Genomic DNA, 15,538 nt, shown 5'->3' on the forward strand with positions numbered 1-15,538 from the left:
CATAGTGAAAAATACATTTTAATCCCAAAAATTTGAACACTGGCATTTACAAAGTTATTAACCATGTTATTTACAATCAGTTTTACGATAGCACCTGTGAACAGAGAGATGACTATTCACATGGAGCTACCTTCAATTGCTTCTTTCTAACTCACAAACACTGTGTAGAAATAAGGTAACACTTAAAGCTACTATAGCTCAAAATCATCATGATCCACTTTGATTCTGACAAACCTACCTGGGGATGAAGAAGGTTTGTAATCAACAAATTAAAACTGTTGATGACTGTGCTATAAAATCCTGTGGTTTGGGAGGAAGCTTCCTTTTGGCTCAAACAGTGAAGAGCAACTTTCTATCAAGATCAACTGAAAGAGTCTGTTTTTTTCTTTCCTTCTTTATTATTATTATTTTTTTTTTTTTTGCAGTTTTTGGCCGGGGCCGGTTTGAACCCATCACCTCTAGTATATGGGGCCAGCACCCTACTTCTTGAGCCACAGGCGCTGCTCTAACTGAAAGAGTCTGAATGCCTGTTTGTGACAAAAGAACTAGATGAAAGTTTTTAAAAACCTAGGCTAATAAAATCATTGACAACTTTCCTTATGCTTAAAGCAGCCAAAAGTCTGGCACAACATTTTCTAGATGAGAAAATGAGGCTGTGTGGCTTCATGATAGATTCTGTTGGTCACAGAAACATTTTATTTGATTAAGCATTTGGTCTGGAATGCAAACTTTAATTAATATATTCTTCTTATAGAAAAATACAATCCATTTTATGACTTTCTAGAAATAAATTAGGGGGGGAAATAGACACTACTTGTTCCTAATATCTCCCTGGAAATGACAGTCTTGCTGGAGAAGACATACACATATAGAATATAAAATTTAATTTCAAAATATATTTCATGCTTGTCTACTTTTAATTTTTTAAGTAGTTATAAATAATCTAATCATTACTAGATAGTAGGGAAAAAACTTCTTCCATTTAAGAATTTCATTAAAGAAGTATGTGGCATGTCCTGTAATAGTACAAATACAAAATAACTGGAAATTCAGTTTTAATTTGTTAATTACAAGTGATTAGCAACCGTTTCCTTAATAGTTATTGCAGGAGTAGGTCCAACATGAGTCCATATGTAGCCCTTCTCTGGTCTGGTGGGAACTGTGGGGAACGGTGATGACCGTGACTTGAAATACTCAGAAGGTGCGTGACAAACAAATTCCAAGTATTCCATCTTCCTTGGAAGATCTTCCTCTGGCCCTAGAAGGGAGCCAATGGAAAGGTTAAACACATTTTGGAACATTTATATCATTTTCGGAAAATGATAAAATTCCTAAAGCCTGGGAGAGAACACCCTAGGGGTGACCTGACATTAGCCCTCAAAATGTGCATTACTCTGAAATTATTCTCCATCATCCTTTCTTCTTCTTTTACTTACAGGGGTCCTCAAACTTTTTAAACAGGGGGCCAGTTCACTGTCCCTCCGTTAGAGGGCCGGACTATGGTTTAAAAAAAAAAAAACAACCTATGAACAAATTCCTATGCCCACTGCACATATCTTATTTTGAAGTAAAAAAACAAAACGGGAACAAATGCAATCACACTGCCTCATGTGGCCTGTGGGCCGCAGTTTGATGACCCCAAGGCATATGACATGCTCCCCAAAATAATGACTCCACAGAGAAAGGATTCTAAAAATAATACTGAACACTTCTATAGTGTTATTATGTGCCCACACTGTTCTAAGTACTTATGTATATCAATACTTTGAATCCTCATAACACTGAGGTAGGCACTATTATTATTTCCATTTTATACATGAGGAAAGTGAGGCAAGCCAGATAAAGGACCCTGCCAAAGTCACACACAGCTGGTAAGTGGCAGGGCTGTGTTCTGACCTCCAGACAGGGATGAGCATCAGAATCTGGGGATTAGGAAGAAGAGGTGGGAGAGGAGCCCTGGAGGTGATCTGGACACATCACCGCCTCTGCCAGGACTCTAACCCACAGATTAGGCAAGTGAAGGTCCACTGTTCTTTATATTTATCAGCAGAAAACCACAACTGTTTGGTCATGTAACAACTTGATATGTAGGTGAGAAAAACAGCAGTATGCTGCTTGTCCCTGGAGTTCTCTCTAAAAAAGAGAAATTTATATGTTTTTTTCTCAGGATGCAAAAGTAAGGCATGCTCACTGCAGAAAGACTGGAAAGTTCAGGGTAACTTTAAAAATCAGAATACTTTCACAATTCTATTAGCAGTAACTTCTTGTGAGTCTACATCAAGAATTGTTTGTACACAACTTTTGGAAGCATTGAAATCAACAAAAGCACAGTGGCTGCCATTCCCTATACGATATGCTATACGAGGTCTATGACGGCACGTGTGGCATGCAGAGCGATGCATACTGAGGCTCTAAGATTTTAGAAATAACTGGAACTGTTCTTTCAGACATTATTTTTGAATATATTTTTATAAGTAACCTAAATAACTTAGTTCCTGAGCAATAAATTATTTTAGTACATAATTTGGGAAAATCTTATCCATATCACTTTTTAGTAGGTATACATTGCTCTAACTTAAAATAACTGGTAGCATTCAAACTCCAGCTTTAAAAAATGTCTCTCACATTTTCTGTAAAACTCTTTACCTTTTTTGGAGGACAGAGTCTCACTTTGTCACCCCTGGTAGAGTGCAGTGGCTTCACTGTAGCTCACTGGAGTCTCAAACTCCTGGGCTCAAGTGATAACTCTTCCCTCAGCCTCCCTAGTAGCTGGGACTACAGGCATGCCATCAGGCCTAATTTTTCTATTTTTAGTAGAGACAGGTCTTGCTTTTGCTCTAGTTGGTCTAGAACTCCTGAGCTCAAGCGATACTCCTGCCCCAGCCTCCCAGAGTCCTAGGATTATAGGCGTGAGCACCATGCCCAGTCTGTTGTGACATTTTTATACAGGTACACAACGTAAATTAATTGAATCAGGGTAATTGGGGCATCCATCGTGCCAGACATTTAACATTTCTTTGTGTTAGGAACATTATAATTCTACCCTTTTAGTTATTTTAAAGTATACCCTACTCACTTTGTTGTGCTATCAAATATTGTCCACTCTCTATTTTTTTATCCATTAACCATCCTCACTTTATGCCCCCCTCCCCACCTCTCATAACCATCTTTCTACCCTCTGCTGTTGTTCTCACCTATATGTATCAATTGTTTTTAGTATGAGTGAGAACATGCAAGATTTGTCTTTCTGTGCTTTGAAGCCCTAACTTCTCAGGTGATAGTAATTGGAGATGGGACCTTCAGGAAGGTAATGAAGGTTAAATGAAGTAAAAACATGGGGCCCTAATCCAATAGGACTAACGTCCTTATAAGACACCAGAGAGCTCTCTCTCCAGGTGCACACTCTGAGGAAAGGCCATGTTAGGATATAGCAAGGAGGTGGCCATCTACCAGCCAGGAAGAAAGCCCTCGCCCAGAAACCAATTTTACCCAGATCTTCTTCTTAGACTTCAGCCTCCAGAACTTAGAAAAAATAAATTTCTGTTGTTTAAGCCATCCAGTCTGTGGCATTTTGCCATGAACGCCCAAGCCAACTAGTACGTTCTTTTATATAACACTGCAGAATTAACTAAGTTCAAGAACCCACACCATTTGCCAAACCCACCTATGATGTAGGATGCGGGATCAAACTGGTCTCTGGGGCTAGAGAGAGTGGGAATCAGCCACGTCAGCGCCGCACTCTTCTCACAGTACTGGTCCTGGATGAAGCCCCGGATCTGAGCGTAGTACGGCTTTCCATCTTGTTCATCAATCACAGAAACAACATCACCAATCTGGTAATATACTCCCTGAGGGAAATAAAAGATAGTCCCATATTTAGAACAAAAATAGAACAGTACTACAGTGATGAATGAAACTTCCTTAATATGAAAGCAAGTTTTCAAGGTAGTCAATAAAAGGTCTTAGAGATGGTCTAATATATATATATTTTTTATTTTTTATTTTTGGGATACAGAGTCTCACTATGTTGCCCTGGGTAGAGTGCTGTGGCATTGCTCACAGCAACCTCAAACTCTTGGGCTCAAGTTATTCTCTTGCCTCAGCCTCCTGAGTAGATAGGTATCATTTATATTTTTGATGCCAATTTCTGAAGTTGTTTCACCTTTGAAAAAATTATATACATACACACATGTGATTATATGATAATTTACATCTGGGAAAAACATTTGTTCATTATTTTTATTTTATATCACAGCAATATTATCCCTACTTTTAAAAATGGACTATAATTTTTTTAGAGCAGTTTTAGGTTTGTAATAAAATTGAGCAGAAGGTACAGCGATTTCCCATATGTGCCCTTCCCCATCCAGGCTTAGCCTCCTCCTTTGTCAATCAACATCCTCCACAGAGGGTACACTTGTTACAACTGAGGAACCTGTGCTGACACAACACTATCACACAAAGATGACAGTTCACGTCAGTGTCCACTCCTGGTGCTGTATATCCTGTGAGTCTGGGCAAATGTATAATGATATGCATACACCATTACAGTATCATACGGAGTAGCTTCACTGCCCTAAAAATCCTCTGTGCTCCATGACTATCCCTACCTTGTTAACCACAGTCTTGATGCTGTGACTTGCTGTAAGCCGTATGAGACAGAGACTGCAGCTGAGGCTCCTTTATCAACTCAGCAGTCTTTGTTTTTTTTTTTTTTTTTTGGCCAGGGCTAGGTTTGAACCTGCCACCTCCAGCATATGGGACCGGCACCCTACTCCTTGAGCCACAGGCGCCACCCTCAACTCAGCAGTCTTTTTCTGTACTGCCTTGAAAATCTGTGCTTACCTGGTAAAAATGTACTCTACACATTTCCCTCCCTAATTATCCATTCAAAGAAAATGAATTGAAACTGAAAGAAATGAGAGAAACTCTTCAGATCATCATCAGTCTTCAATTTGCCATCCATCTCCCAGACCCATTGTTTGTCTCTTCTACTCCCCATTCAGTTTCATATCCTCCTAAGAGACAATACTGGTACTTCTGGCATCCAAGGCTTTGTGTTTTATTCATTTCCTGCTCCACTGTATACCCAACTAATCTGTGTATGTCCTGTGTTTAAACCTTCCTGATGCCTCTGCTATCCCATGTCCTCTTCCCTGATCTTGAACTGGAGATAACCTCTCCTTTGAACATCCACAACAGCTGACTGAAATCTTCATGATGCTCAGCACTTCCTTAAATGAATGTAGTTGTCAGAAGGCCACACTGTCATTGACTGTGGGGATACGTACTTCATCGCTGCTGCCCCAGAAGCAGGGCCTTTGCAGTAGGTAAAGCTTCAGGGGTGTGTACATCACCCATAAAAACGATTCTGAAGAAGTATTTCCAGTAACTGAGCTGCAACATGAGCACCTGATAGGCCAGGAGTTTCCCCTGGAGGATCTTATCCGTGTGTCTGAAGTGACTGTCACCCTGGATCACTCTGAATAGGTCTAATTAACGCAGGTCATGGTCCACTAATTGCTGGCTCCTACCCATCACCAGGTGGTCCTTCCTCCCAGCTACTACCCCATATTTCTATTTTATTTATCACATTAGTAGTTTGCATTTATGTTTTGCTTTGTCCAAATATATCACAGGCACTCAAACATATGCTGAATAATTATTACTCCGAAACACAGAGTAGCATGCAAGTGGTTAATATGCTAACACCTTAGCACCATTTCTGGACTTAATCTGGAAACTGCACATTTAGCTGTGAAGGTAACACACAAATCTGAACATGTGATGATCATCTTTACTATTCACTAAGTACCTACTCTGAAAAGTGCCTGACAGATATGAGTTCACTTGACCCACTGAGGTAGTTACTATTCACCATTCTACAGATGAAAACATTAGAGAGGTTGGTCCCGATCACACAGCCAGTGACAGCAGGAACTGAACCCTAGGCTTAGGCTCTGGTACCAGACTACCTCACTCTATGACATGCTGACTATATGACCTTGGACAAGTTAATAAACCTCTTTGTATCTTACTGTCCTCATCCAGAAAATGTGGATAATATCACCACCTCACACAGTGGACTGAATGAAATAAAGCATGTAAAATGCTCAGTGCCTGATCCACAGCAAGCTCATACTAAATTTTAGCCATTTTATTACTGACAATTTATGAAATGCTGGAAATACAGGAGAGACATCTGCCTGTGTACAGATTGTTTTTGACTATACAGGTTGTAGGCTAAAAAAATAAAAACGTGGGCGGCGCCTGTGGCTCATGAGTAGGGCGCCGGCCCCATATACCGAGGGTGGCGGGTTCAAACCCAGCCCCGGCCAAACTGCAACAAAAAAATAGCCGGGTGCTGTGGTGGGCACCTGTAGTCCCAGCTACTCGGGAGGCTGAGGCAAGAGAATCGCTTAAGCCCAGGAGCTGGAGGTTGCTGTGAGCTGTGTGATGCCACGGCACTCTACCGAGGGCGATAAAGTGAGACTCTGTCTCTACAAAAAAATAAAAAAATAAAAAAATAAAAACGTACACTTAAGGGCATAATCACTTGCTTTCCCAGGGTCTGATCAACTTGGATCAGGTATAAAGTACTAACTCACACCACCTCCCCCTAAGTGGCAGTTTACACCCACAAGCACCAAACAGCCTTGAATGGCTGCTGCCAGGCCCAGAGGTTTTTCTGTTACAACAGCTCCTTTCCTAAGACTTCCAGTTTAAAAATAACAGTATGTCACTTCTCTCAATGAAGCATCAGATGTCCATGGGCTTTGGCCCCAGGAAACCGGACCTTCTCCTTCTTTTCTGAAAACATCTTGGATTCTCTCACCATGGACTTCCAGTAAGTTTCAATCCCCAATACTGCCCCTATACCTGTCATCTCTGCTTAAAGGCGTTTTAGAATCTCTGGGCCTACTTTGCCCATTAAACATCCCAGCTTACATCCTCTGCTAGTCCCAATCCTACTTCTGTCTTCCTAACCCTTCAATGCCAACACATTGACTAAGATAGCTTAGTTTTTCATGGCTCCATACTATACATTAGCATTTTAAGAACAATCTCCACAATCTACAGTAAAAAAATACCCAAGCCTCTCATATCACATTTCAGTAGGCAACTCCTCCTTCCATCCCAGTTCTGGGTGAGACAGTTACATTTGGGGGAAAATAGTTTAGAACGGACAAAAAGCATAACCACACCTTATACAAATATGGAATAAGAGACCTTTAGAATAATCCAACATTTTAGCAGCACATTATACAATAGGCCCAATTCTTTCTTCAGTAACTCTATAGAAGCTTACCTTGTAGAAGATTGATTCTGCAGTGATTATGGTGGACACTGACTCTGGAGCTTTGATGGGCTATGAAAAAACAAAAGTAAAAACATCAGCACATTCATAGTACGTAAGCATGCATAGGCATTTTCCCAGCCCTATCCAAGAATTCAGTCATTTGAGAAATGTTAAAATTTGTTGTTTGGTTTTACAAAGTGAAAAATTATCTCCTTGAAGACATTTCCTATTTCAATTATGGAACTGCGCCACTCCACATCAATTTTTTAGCAATCCTGAATTAAGGCTTTAGGAATTTTCTTGGGAGTTCTTTGAAATTTGCCATCTTCCAATAATGGCAAACTTTGAAATCCCTTCTAAATCTGCAATATACCCTTCTGTGCCACAACGTAGTGGGTAGGCCTCTCCAATCTGTCCTACTTGAGACCAGCTTTGAAGAAAGGGGTTGCAGAGATGATGAAATAACTGCAGATAACACAGTCCATCATACTTAAAAGGAATATATGTGATACAAATAAAAACAAATGAATATTTAACATGTTTTGTCTGGTCAAATGTCTAAATTACAAAAACCTCAAATTAGGGATAACTATTCTCAGTTAAGACTCTGTCATCTGCACAACAGTCTACTGCAGGGGCACTCTGTATTTTATACATATAAATGAATATGTCCATCTTCAGAAACATCACTTGCTAGTGAATGAAACAATCCTGTTCTGAAAGGAAAGAATATCATACTGAGGCTTAAAGGAGATAGAGTATTGTCCACTGTCCTCTGTGTTTATAGGAACAGTGAGAACTTACTGCAAGTAAGTACTTTGACTACCTCCTGCACATCCTTCAATAATAATCTTTTTTTTTTTTTTTTTAGAGACAAGAGTTTCACTTTGTTGCCCTTGGTAGAGTGCTGTGGCATCACAGCTCACAGCAACCTCCAGCCCTTGGCCTTATGTGATCCACTTGTACCAGCCTCCTCAGTAGCTGGGACTACAGGAACCCACAACACCCGGCTGTTCCTTTTGTTGTTGTTGTTGCAGTTTGGCCGGGACCAGGTTCAAACCTGCCACCATCGGTAAACAGCGCCAGCACCCTACTTACTGAGCTACAAGTGCTGCCCTCCACAATCTTCTTATTGCAGAAAAGATAAAGAAGGTTTAGCAAAATTTTTAATTCTTCTTTTTTTTTGTTGAGATAGAGTCTCAAGCTATCGCCCTGGGTAGAGTGCTGGGGCGTCACAGCTCACAGAAACCTCAAACTCTTGGGCTTAAGCAATTCTCTTGTCTCAGCCTACCAAGTAGCTAAGACTACAGGTGCCCACCACAACACCAGGCTATTTTTTGGTTATAGTTGTCATTGTTGTTTGGCAGGCCTGGGCTAGATTCGAACCTGCCAGCTCTGGGGTTATGTGGCTGGTGCCCCAGCTGCTTGAGCTACAGATGCCAAGCCAAAATTTTTAATTCATATTCATCAAATTCATAATCCATTTTCTGGGCCTATAATAATAGAAGAATATGGGATGATGAGTTCCAGTATTATTATTTAATTAGATCTTTAAAGAATGAAAAAAAAAAGTTTGGCAGGTATAGCTGGCCATCTAAAGAACCATAATCTCTCTTCTTCCTTGGAATAGAGAACCCAATAAAATGGGTTTAAGGCTGATGTTTCTTTTAAATTCATATTTATATTTTCAAGGGGGGGAGCTAAAAAAATAGAAAGGGTATTATTAACTTTATAAACACTAAGTCTCTTGCAATAAGAGCTCTTTCCCTTTGGTGAGTCTGGACCACTCCCCAGCATACTGCAGAAGTTTCCAAGGGAAGACTCCACATTCAAAGGTGAGAAAAGAAGGCAGCAGCAGGACTCACTATACACAGTCATTACAGTAAGAGGCGTTGTTCATGATCATCTTACATTTTTTAATTTAAAAATATGTCTTCTCCCTTTTCCTTTAGTAGAAACTTTCTTTTCAGCAGCTGGAGTAGATTTGTATTTAGTGTTTCTGAGCCGAGCAGACCTCCTGTGAATTTCCTGCTTACTCTGTTACGTAAACAAAGAACAAAAAGAGAAATAAAAACTGTAGAAAGGTTACTGTCCCAATACAACCATCTTACATGGATCCCAGAGTATGCACTTTATAAGGTCATTTAATGAACACTTATGCTGTCATTTAAAACAATGACATAATATCCTACTTAATAACATGATACATAACAGAAATAATCTTTATTAACAGGGAAAAGGTCCAGGGCCTACAACATCGGCTGCATGATCCTGTTTACGACTGTGTGGGTACTGGTCTCTTGAGATGCCTGGTTGCTCCTACCCCAAATATTATTACAATGGGGCAATTTCTGAAGGGCTTTTAAGTTTCTTGCTTCTTTATACTCTGAATTTCTCACAATAAAAAGAGATGCTTAGGAATGGGCCAACCAGTGCAGCCTTCCTCAGGCGGTGAGGAGGGGCGTCCAGGTCCCGCAGGGGCAGCGCGATCCGGGACGCCCGCGCCCGGACAGCCTCCGCGCGAGGGAGCTCACCTGCTTGGCGCCGCCGCCCCCGTTGCTCTGCGGAGGGGTGGCCGAGGTGCTGGCGAAGGTCGCCGCGCCGAAGCCGCCGCCGCCGCCGCCGCCGCCCCCCGTCCCGCCGGCCGCCCCTGAGCCGGCGCCCCCGCCGCCCGCGCCGCCCCGGCCCGTGCAGTGGTGGCAGAGGATCTCCCCCTGCGGGCCCTTCTTCCACATGGATGACGACGTGGTCTTGCAGACGCTGCAGGTGGGCTTCAGGCCCAGCGGCATGGTGGCCGGCTCGGGCGGCCCCCGCGGGCGCAGAGACACGGGAATGGCGGCCGCTGGCCCGGCCGCCCGCTGGCCGGCCTGCCTCTCCCGGCGACAGGAAGAGCGGCGAGGCGCCGAGCGGTCCGCCCAGGGACTGGGCCGTGGCCGCTGCCCCCTGGAGGCGGAAAGCGGGTCCCGCCGGCTCCGCACCCAGCCCCAGCCCCAGCCCCGGGAGGCTGCGGCGCCGGGAGGCGGAGCCAGGGCGGGGCGTGCCTGACCGCGGCCGCGGAGGCTTCCGTCGGTGGGCGGGGCCACGCGGGCCGCCCGACCGCCTGACCGGAAGAGCAGTACCCGCAGTCCGGGCGCTCGCTGCAGTTCCGCTAGCTGTCGCTTAGGGGCGGGGTTGTCAAACTTTTTTGGTTTACGGAGTAGACATGCCAGGTAAAATATAGGATGCCCAGTTAAGGTGCATTAAACATAAACAACACATCATTTTTTAGCATTAATGTGACCGATGGAATAATTGGAATAATCGTTGTTTGTCCAAAATGCATGATTACCTGGGCGTCCTGCATTTTTATTTGCTCAATCTGGCATTTCTATTCAGGACTCCTGTACACTCTTAAAAACTGTAATTTAGGCTCTGTGCCCGTGGCACAGTGGTTACGGTGCACAGCGCCAGCCACGTACACCGAGGCTGGCGGGCTTGAGCCCGGCCGGGCCAGCTAAACAACAATGACAACTGCAACAACAACAACAAAATAGCCGGGTGTTGTAGCAGGCACCTGTCATCCCAGCTCCTTGGGAGGCTGAGCCAAGAGAATTGCTTAAGCCCTAGAGTTTGAGGTTGCTGTGAGCTGTGATGCTCCAGCACTCTACAGAGGGGTGACATAGTGAGACTCTATATTGTAATTTAGACACTATCTCTCGAAATATTTTTGCTTATGTGGATTATATCCATGAACATTTATGTATTTGAAATAAAAATGCAGTTTACAGTCTAAAATGTCAAGAGGACACTGCTTAGTCATTGGGTCACGTCATTAAATATGCCAGTAAGAAAATGAGAGTGGAAAAGGCAAATAACTGGGTTAGCATTGTTGGAAAACAATTTTGACTCTGAGGACTGCCTGCGAAGGTCTTGGGATCCAACAGTTGACAACCAACTGAACTAGGAAGGCGCTTGATTTGAAACCAGATGGCTTCTATTAATGTCCCCAGTCAGAATGGGCCTAGCTGGAGAAACGGGACTCTCCTCAGCTTCACTGGGTAGAGCAGTGGGTGCAAACCCTCTTCATGACCCTGAGTTATCTAGACTTGGTATCCTAGGACAGATAGATCGTGATGAATATCTTGGGTTGGGGAAAGAAACGTGCATTAAATGCCTGTAGCGAAATCTCACTTAGTGCTGATAACAACCCTGGAACGAGGTACTATCCCTGTTTAACTGTTAATCAGTCATCACTGGAGTACTGCAGTTTGGACTGGCTGCCATCACAGCACCTGCTCTTGGCACCACCTCTTGGCTTTTGATAGCCTCCAGGGGCGTGGCTCAGTCTTCCTGGCTCTAAGTCTAAGTTTCTGCAACAGTAAAACAAAATGACTTTCGGCCAGGCGCGGTGGCTCATGCCTGTAATCCCAGCACATGGCAGGTCAAGGTGTGTAGATTGCTTGAGCTCACAGATTCGAGATCAGCCTGAGCCAGAGTGAGACCTCATCTCTAAAAATGGCCAGGTGTTGTGGTGGGCACCTGTAATCCCAGCTACTCCGGAGGCTGAGGCCAAAGAATCACTTGAGCCTAAGACTTTGAGGTTGCTGTGAGCTGTGACACCACTGTACTCTACCGAGGGCGACAAAGTGAGACGACTCTGTCTCAAAAATAAATAAATAAATAAATAAATAAATAAAACAGTAGATAAGATTGTGGCCTAACAGCTTCTATCCGTCTTTATTTTCTTTATAAAGCCTTGCATGGATGTAAAAATATTAAATAAAATTTCTATATTCTCTCTTGTTAAGCTGTCTTAATGCTAATTTAATTCTCAGGTCCAGCCATAGAACCTAACAGGATAGAAGGAAGTTTTTCTTCTCCCACAATGCACTCTGTGAGGAAATGTAGGTACTGAGTTCCAGGCTCCTTAATGTATCTGTCTGGCTAACAGAATGCCTCTCCCTGCACCTCATCTGCAAGTTGCTCTCTCTCATTCACTGAAAACTTCCACTCCTAGCTCACCAGCTCCCTGTCTACTACAGGACACTGTTCTGGGTGAGGTCAACATTCACAAATACAGTTGTCCCTCAGTATCTGTGGTGGTTTGGTTTCAGGATCCCTTAGGAAAACAAAATCCACACTTGCTCAAGTCCCTTATTTAAAATGATGTAGTATTTGCACATAATCTCTAGATTACTTATAATACCTAACACAATGTAAGTCCTATATAAATAGTTGTTACACTGCATTATCTTTTCATTTCATATTTTTATTTTGGCATTGTTCTTTTGCATTTTTATTTCTTCGAATAATTTCCATCTGTGGTTGGTCAAATCTGTGGCTACCACAGGATGACAGTATAACCACCCAACACCCAGCATCTCCAAACCTCCTCATCCCACTCATTTTTTTTTTTTTTTTTTGAGACCAAGTCTCACTTTGTCGCCCTGATGGAGTACCGTGCTGGGCTTAAGTGATTCTCTTGCCTCAGCCTCTCAAGTAGCTGGGACTTCAAGCGCCTGCCACAACACCCAGCTATTTTGTTGTTTTTGTTGCAGATGTCATTGTTGTTTAGCTGGTCCTGGCTGGGTTGGAACCCACCAGCCTTGGTGTATATGGCTGGCCCCATAACCATGTGCTACGGGTGCTGAGCCTCATCCCACCCAGTTCTATCTCTTGTCTTTGTCAGTTCCTAAGTCCTGGCTGGACTCTGTAATCTTCTGAGATCATTGGGAAGATTTATATATCTTTTCTTATAAATTTGCTATAATCTTTCAAAATGAAGTATAATGCACATAACTGTAGAGTATACATCTCATATGTGTACAGCTTAATTATCACAAAGTAACCATACCTGAATAACTGAATCAAGAAACAGATGCCCAAACCATAGATTTTGTAAATTCCCTTTATTAGGTTAAGGAAATTTCCTTCTATTTCCAATTTTGTTATGAATGTGTAGGATTTTTTTTTTATAAACTTATTTTATTTTATTTATTTTATTTTTTTATTTTTTTTGTAGAGACAGAGTCTCACTGTACCACCCTCGGGTAGAGTGCCGTGGCGTCACACGGCTCACAGCAACCTCTAACTCTTGGGCTTATGCGATTCTCCTGCCTCAGCCTCCCGAGCAGCTGGGACTACAGGCGCCCGCCACAACGCCCGGCTATTTTTTTGTTGCAGTTTGGCCGGGGCTGGGTTTGAACCCGCCACCCTCGGCATATGGGGCCGGCACCCTACTCACTGAGCCACAGGCGCCGCCCGAATGTGTAGGATTTTATCAAATGGTTTTATCTATGAGATGATCATCAGCCTTTTTTCCCCTTTTATTAATGTGTGAATTACACAGATTCTGAGTGTTAAATTAACATTGCACTTCCTGGAATGAACCCAACTTGGTCATGATGCAGTATCCTTTTTGTGTATTGCTGGGTTTGGCTTAGTAGTATTTTGGAAGGCAACTATGTTTATCAGTGCCATACTTATTTACTACTATTTTGTTTAAGATTTTTACATCTATGTTCATGAGTGACATGGGCTTGTAATTTTCCTTTCTTGTATCTTTGTTGGGTTTCAGCATCAGACTGTGTCACCCAAAGTTAAAGACTTGGATTTTATTTTGAATGATACAGAAAACTATTTGAGTTCCTTTTTTTTTGAGACAGAGTCTCAAGCTGTCTCCCTGGGTAGAGTACCGTGGCTTCACAGCTCACAGCAACCTCAAACTCTTGGGTTTAAGTGATTCTGTTGTCTCGGCTTTTCAGGGGACTACAGGTGCCCACCACAATGCCCAGCTATTTTTTGTTGCAGTTGTCATTGTTGTTTTAGCTGGCCTGGGCCAAGTTTGAACCCGCCCGTCTCAGTGTATGTGGCTGGCGCCCTACCCACTGAGCTACAGGCGCCACCCTATTTGAGTTTCTTACATGTGCTGATGTGGAAAAATCTCCTGTACTATTAAGAAGAAAAGAAAGCAGATTATAAAACAGTGTACAGCATAAGAACATTTTGTGTAAATTGAAAAGTTTTGTGTGTGTGTTGCCTTTTCATAGTCATTATAACTAAAACTAACAACTGTTGACGATTGATGTCAACAGAGTGATGAAGGAGGGAGATTTGTTCATTTTGTACCCTTTTGTATTGTTTGACATTTTTTAAACACATGCACCCAAGCATTCATTACTTTTATTAGAAAAATAAAAAGAAGAGACAGTATCAAATAGGAAAAGAGGAAACAAAAGCAGGTTTTTGATCCTAAAAATCTTTTCTTTTTTATTATTATTTTTTTTTTATTAAATCATAGCTGTGTACATTAATGTGATCATGGGGCACCATACTCTAGTTTCATAGACCATTTGACATATTTTCATCACACTGGTTAACATAGCCTTCCTGGCATTTTCTTAGTTATTGTGCTAAGACGTTTATATTCCACATTTACCAAGTTTCACATATACCCTTGTAAGATGCACCGCAGGTGTAATCCCACCATCCCCCTCCCTCTGCCCACCTCCCCCCCCCTCCCTTCCCTCCCTTTTTTTTTTGAGACAGACTCTCAAGCTGTCACCCTGAGTAGAGTGTTGTGGCATCATAGCTCACAGCAACCTCCAACTCGGGCTCAAGGGATCCTCTTGCCTCAGTTTTTCTATTTTTAGTAGAGATGGGGGTCTCACTTTTGCTCAGGCTGGTCTCAAACTTGCGAGCTCAAGCAATCCACCTGCCTCAGCCTCCCAGAGTGCTGGGATTACAGGTGTGAACCACTGCACCTGGCTGACCCTAAAAATCCTCTCCCAGCTGGAGGCAGGGATGCACAGTAGATAGTGCCTGGTTCAATGACTGACAACTGGACCTTCTTTCCAAAGCTCAGTTCCTCATCTATCCGTGAGGATGAGATTCTGTCCACCTCAAGGTGGTGTGAAGACTGTCTGTTAGTGTGCTTGGCACACGGTCCGGATTCAGTAAGTGAGGCTTCTCCATGCAGCCGGAGCTACAGACTCACAAAACTCTTGTGCATATGCAGCGGCGTGTGTGAAGACAGATAATGGCTATAAGTCAGAGAAGGTGACTGGGGGTCAAATCAGAAGATGAGGGAAATGGGTCAGAGAAAAGAAAGAACTCAGGACTCTCCTGTTCCCTTGGCCTCAGGAAGAACATGGACCATAGTAGGCCAGGCCAGGGCTGCCTGAGGTGCTGGGGAGAGATCTCAGACTAACACAATATCTCAGTCCATTTGTGCTGCTAAAACAAAATACCTGAGACTGG

At 42.9% G+C, this 15,538-nt stretch overlaps 1 protein-coding gene across 1 annotated transcript; it reads right to left on the bottom strand.

The window, feature by feature from the left end:
- GATAD1 (GATA zinc finger domain containing 1) lies at nt 1-10,319 on the bottom strand. Its single transcript, XM_053608923.1, has 5 exons — nt 9,835-10,319; nt 9,212-9,337; nt 7,310-7,369; nt 3,665-3,848; nt 1-1,258 (listed from the first exon to the last, which is right to left on the bottom strand). The coding sequence occupies exons 1-5, from the start codon at nt 10,087-10,089 to the stop codon at nt 1,068-1,070; spliced, it is 816 nt and encodes a 271-aa protein (XP_053464898.1). The 5' UTR covers nt 10,090-10,319; the 3' UTR covers nt 1-1,067.
- Between the last annotated feature and the right edge of the window lie 5,219 nt (nt 10,320-15,538).

This window comes from Nycticebus coucang, chromosome 11, assembly GCF_027406575.1.
Source record: "Nycticebus coucang isolate mNycCou1 chromosome 11, mNycCou1.pri, whole genome shotgun sequence".
NCBI lineage: Eukaryota > Metazoa > Chordata > Mammalia > Primates > Lorisidae > Nycticebus > Nycticebus coucang.

Coding starts and splice junctions, on each gene's coding strand:
- GATAD1 (XM_053608923.1), bottom strand. CDS start 10,089: ATGCCGCTGGGCCTGAAGCCCACCTGCAGCGTCTGCAAGACCACGTCG. Junction 7,370..9,211: donor ATATTTTTAAATTAAAAAAT/GTAAGATGATCA, acceptor GTTTTTTCATAG/CCCATCAAAGCTCCAGAGTC. Junction 3,849..7,309: donor CAGAATCAATCTTCTACAAG/GTAAGCTTCTAT, acceptor TATTTCCCTCAG/GGAGTATATTACCAGATTGG.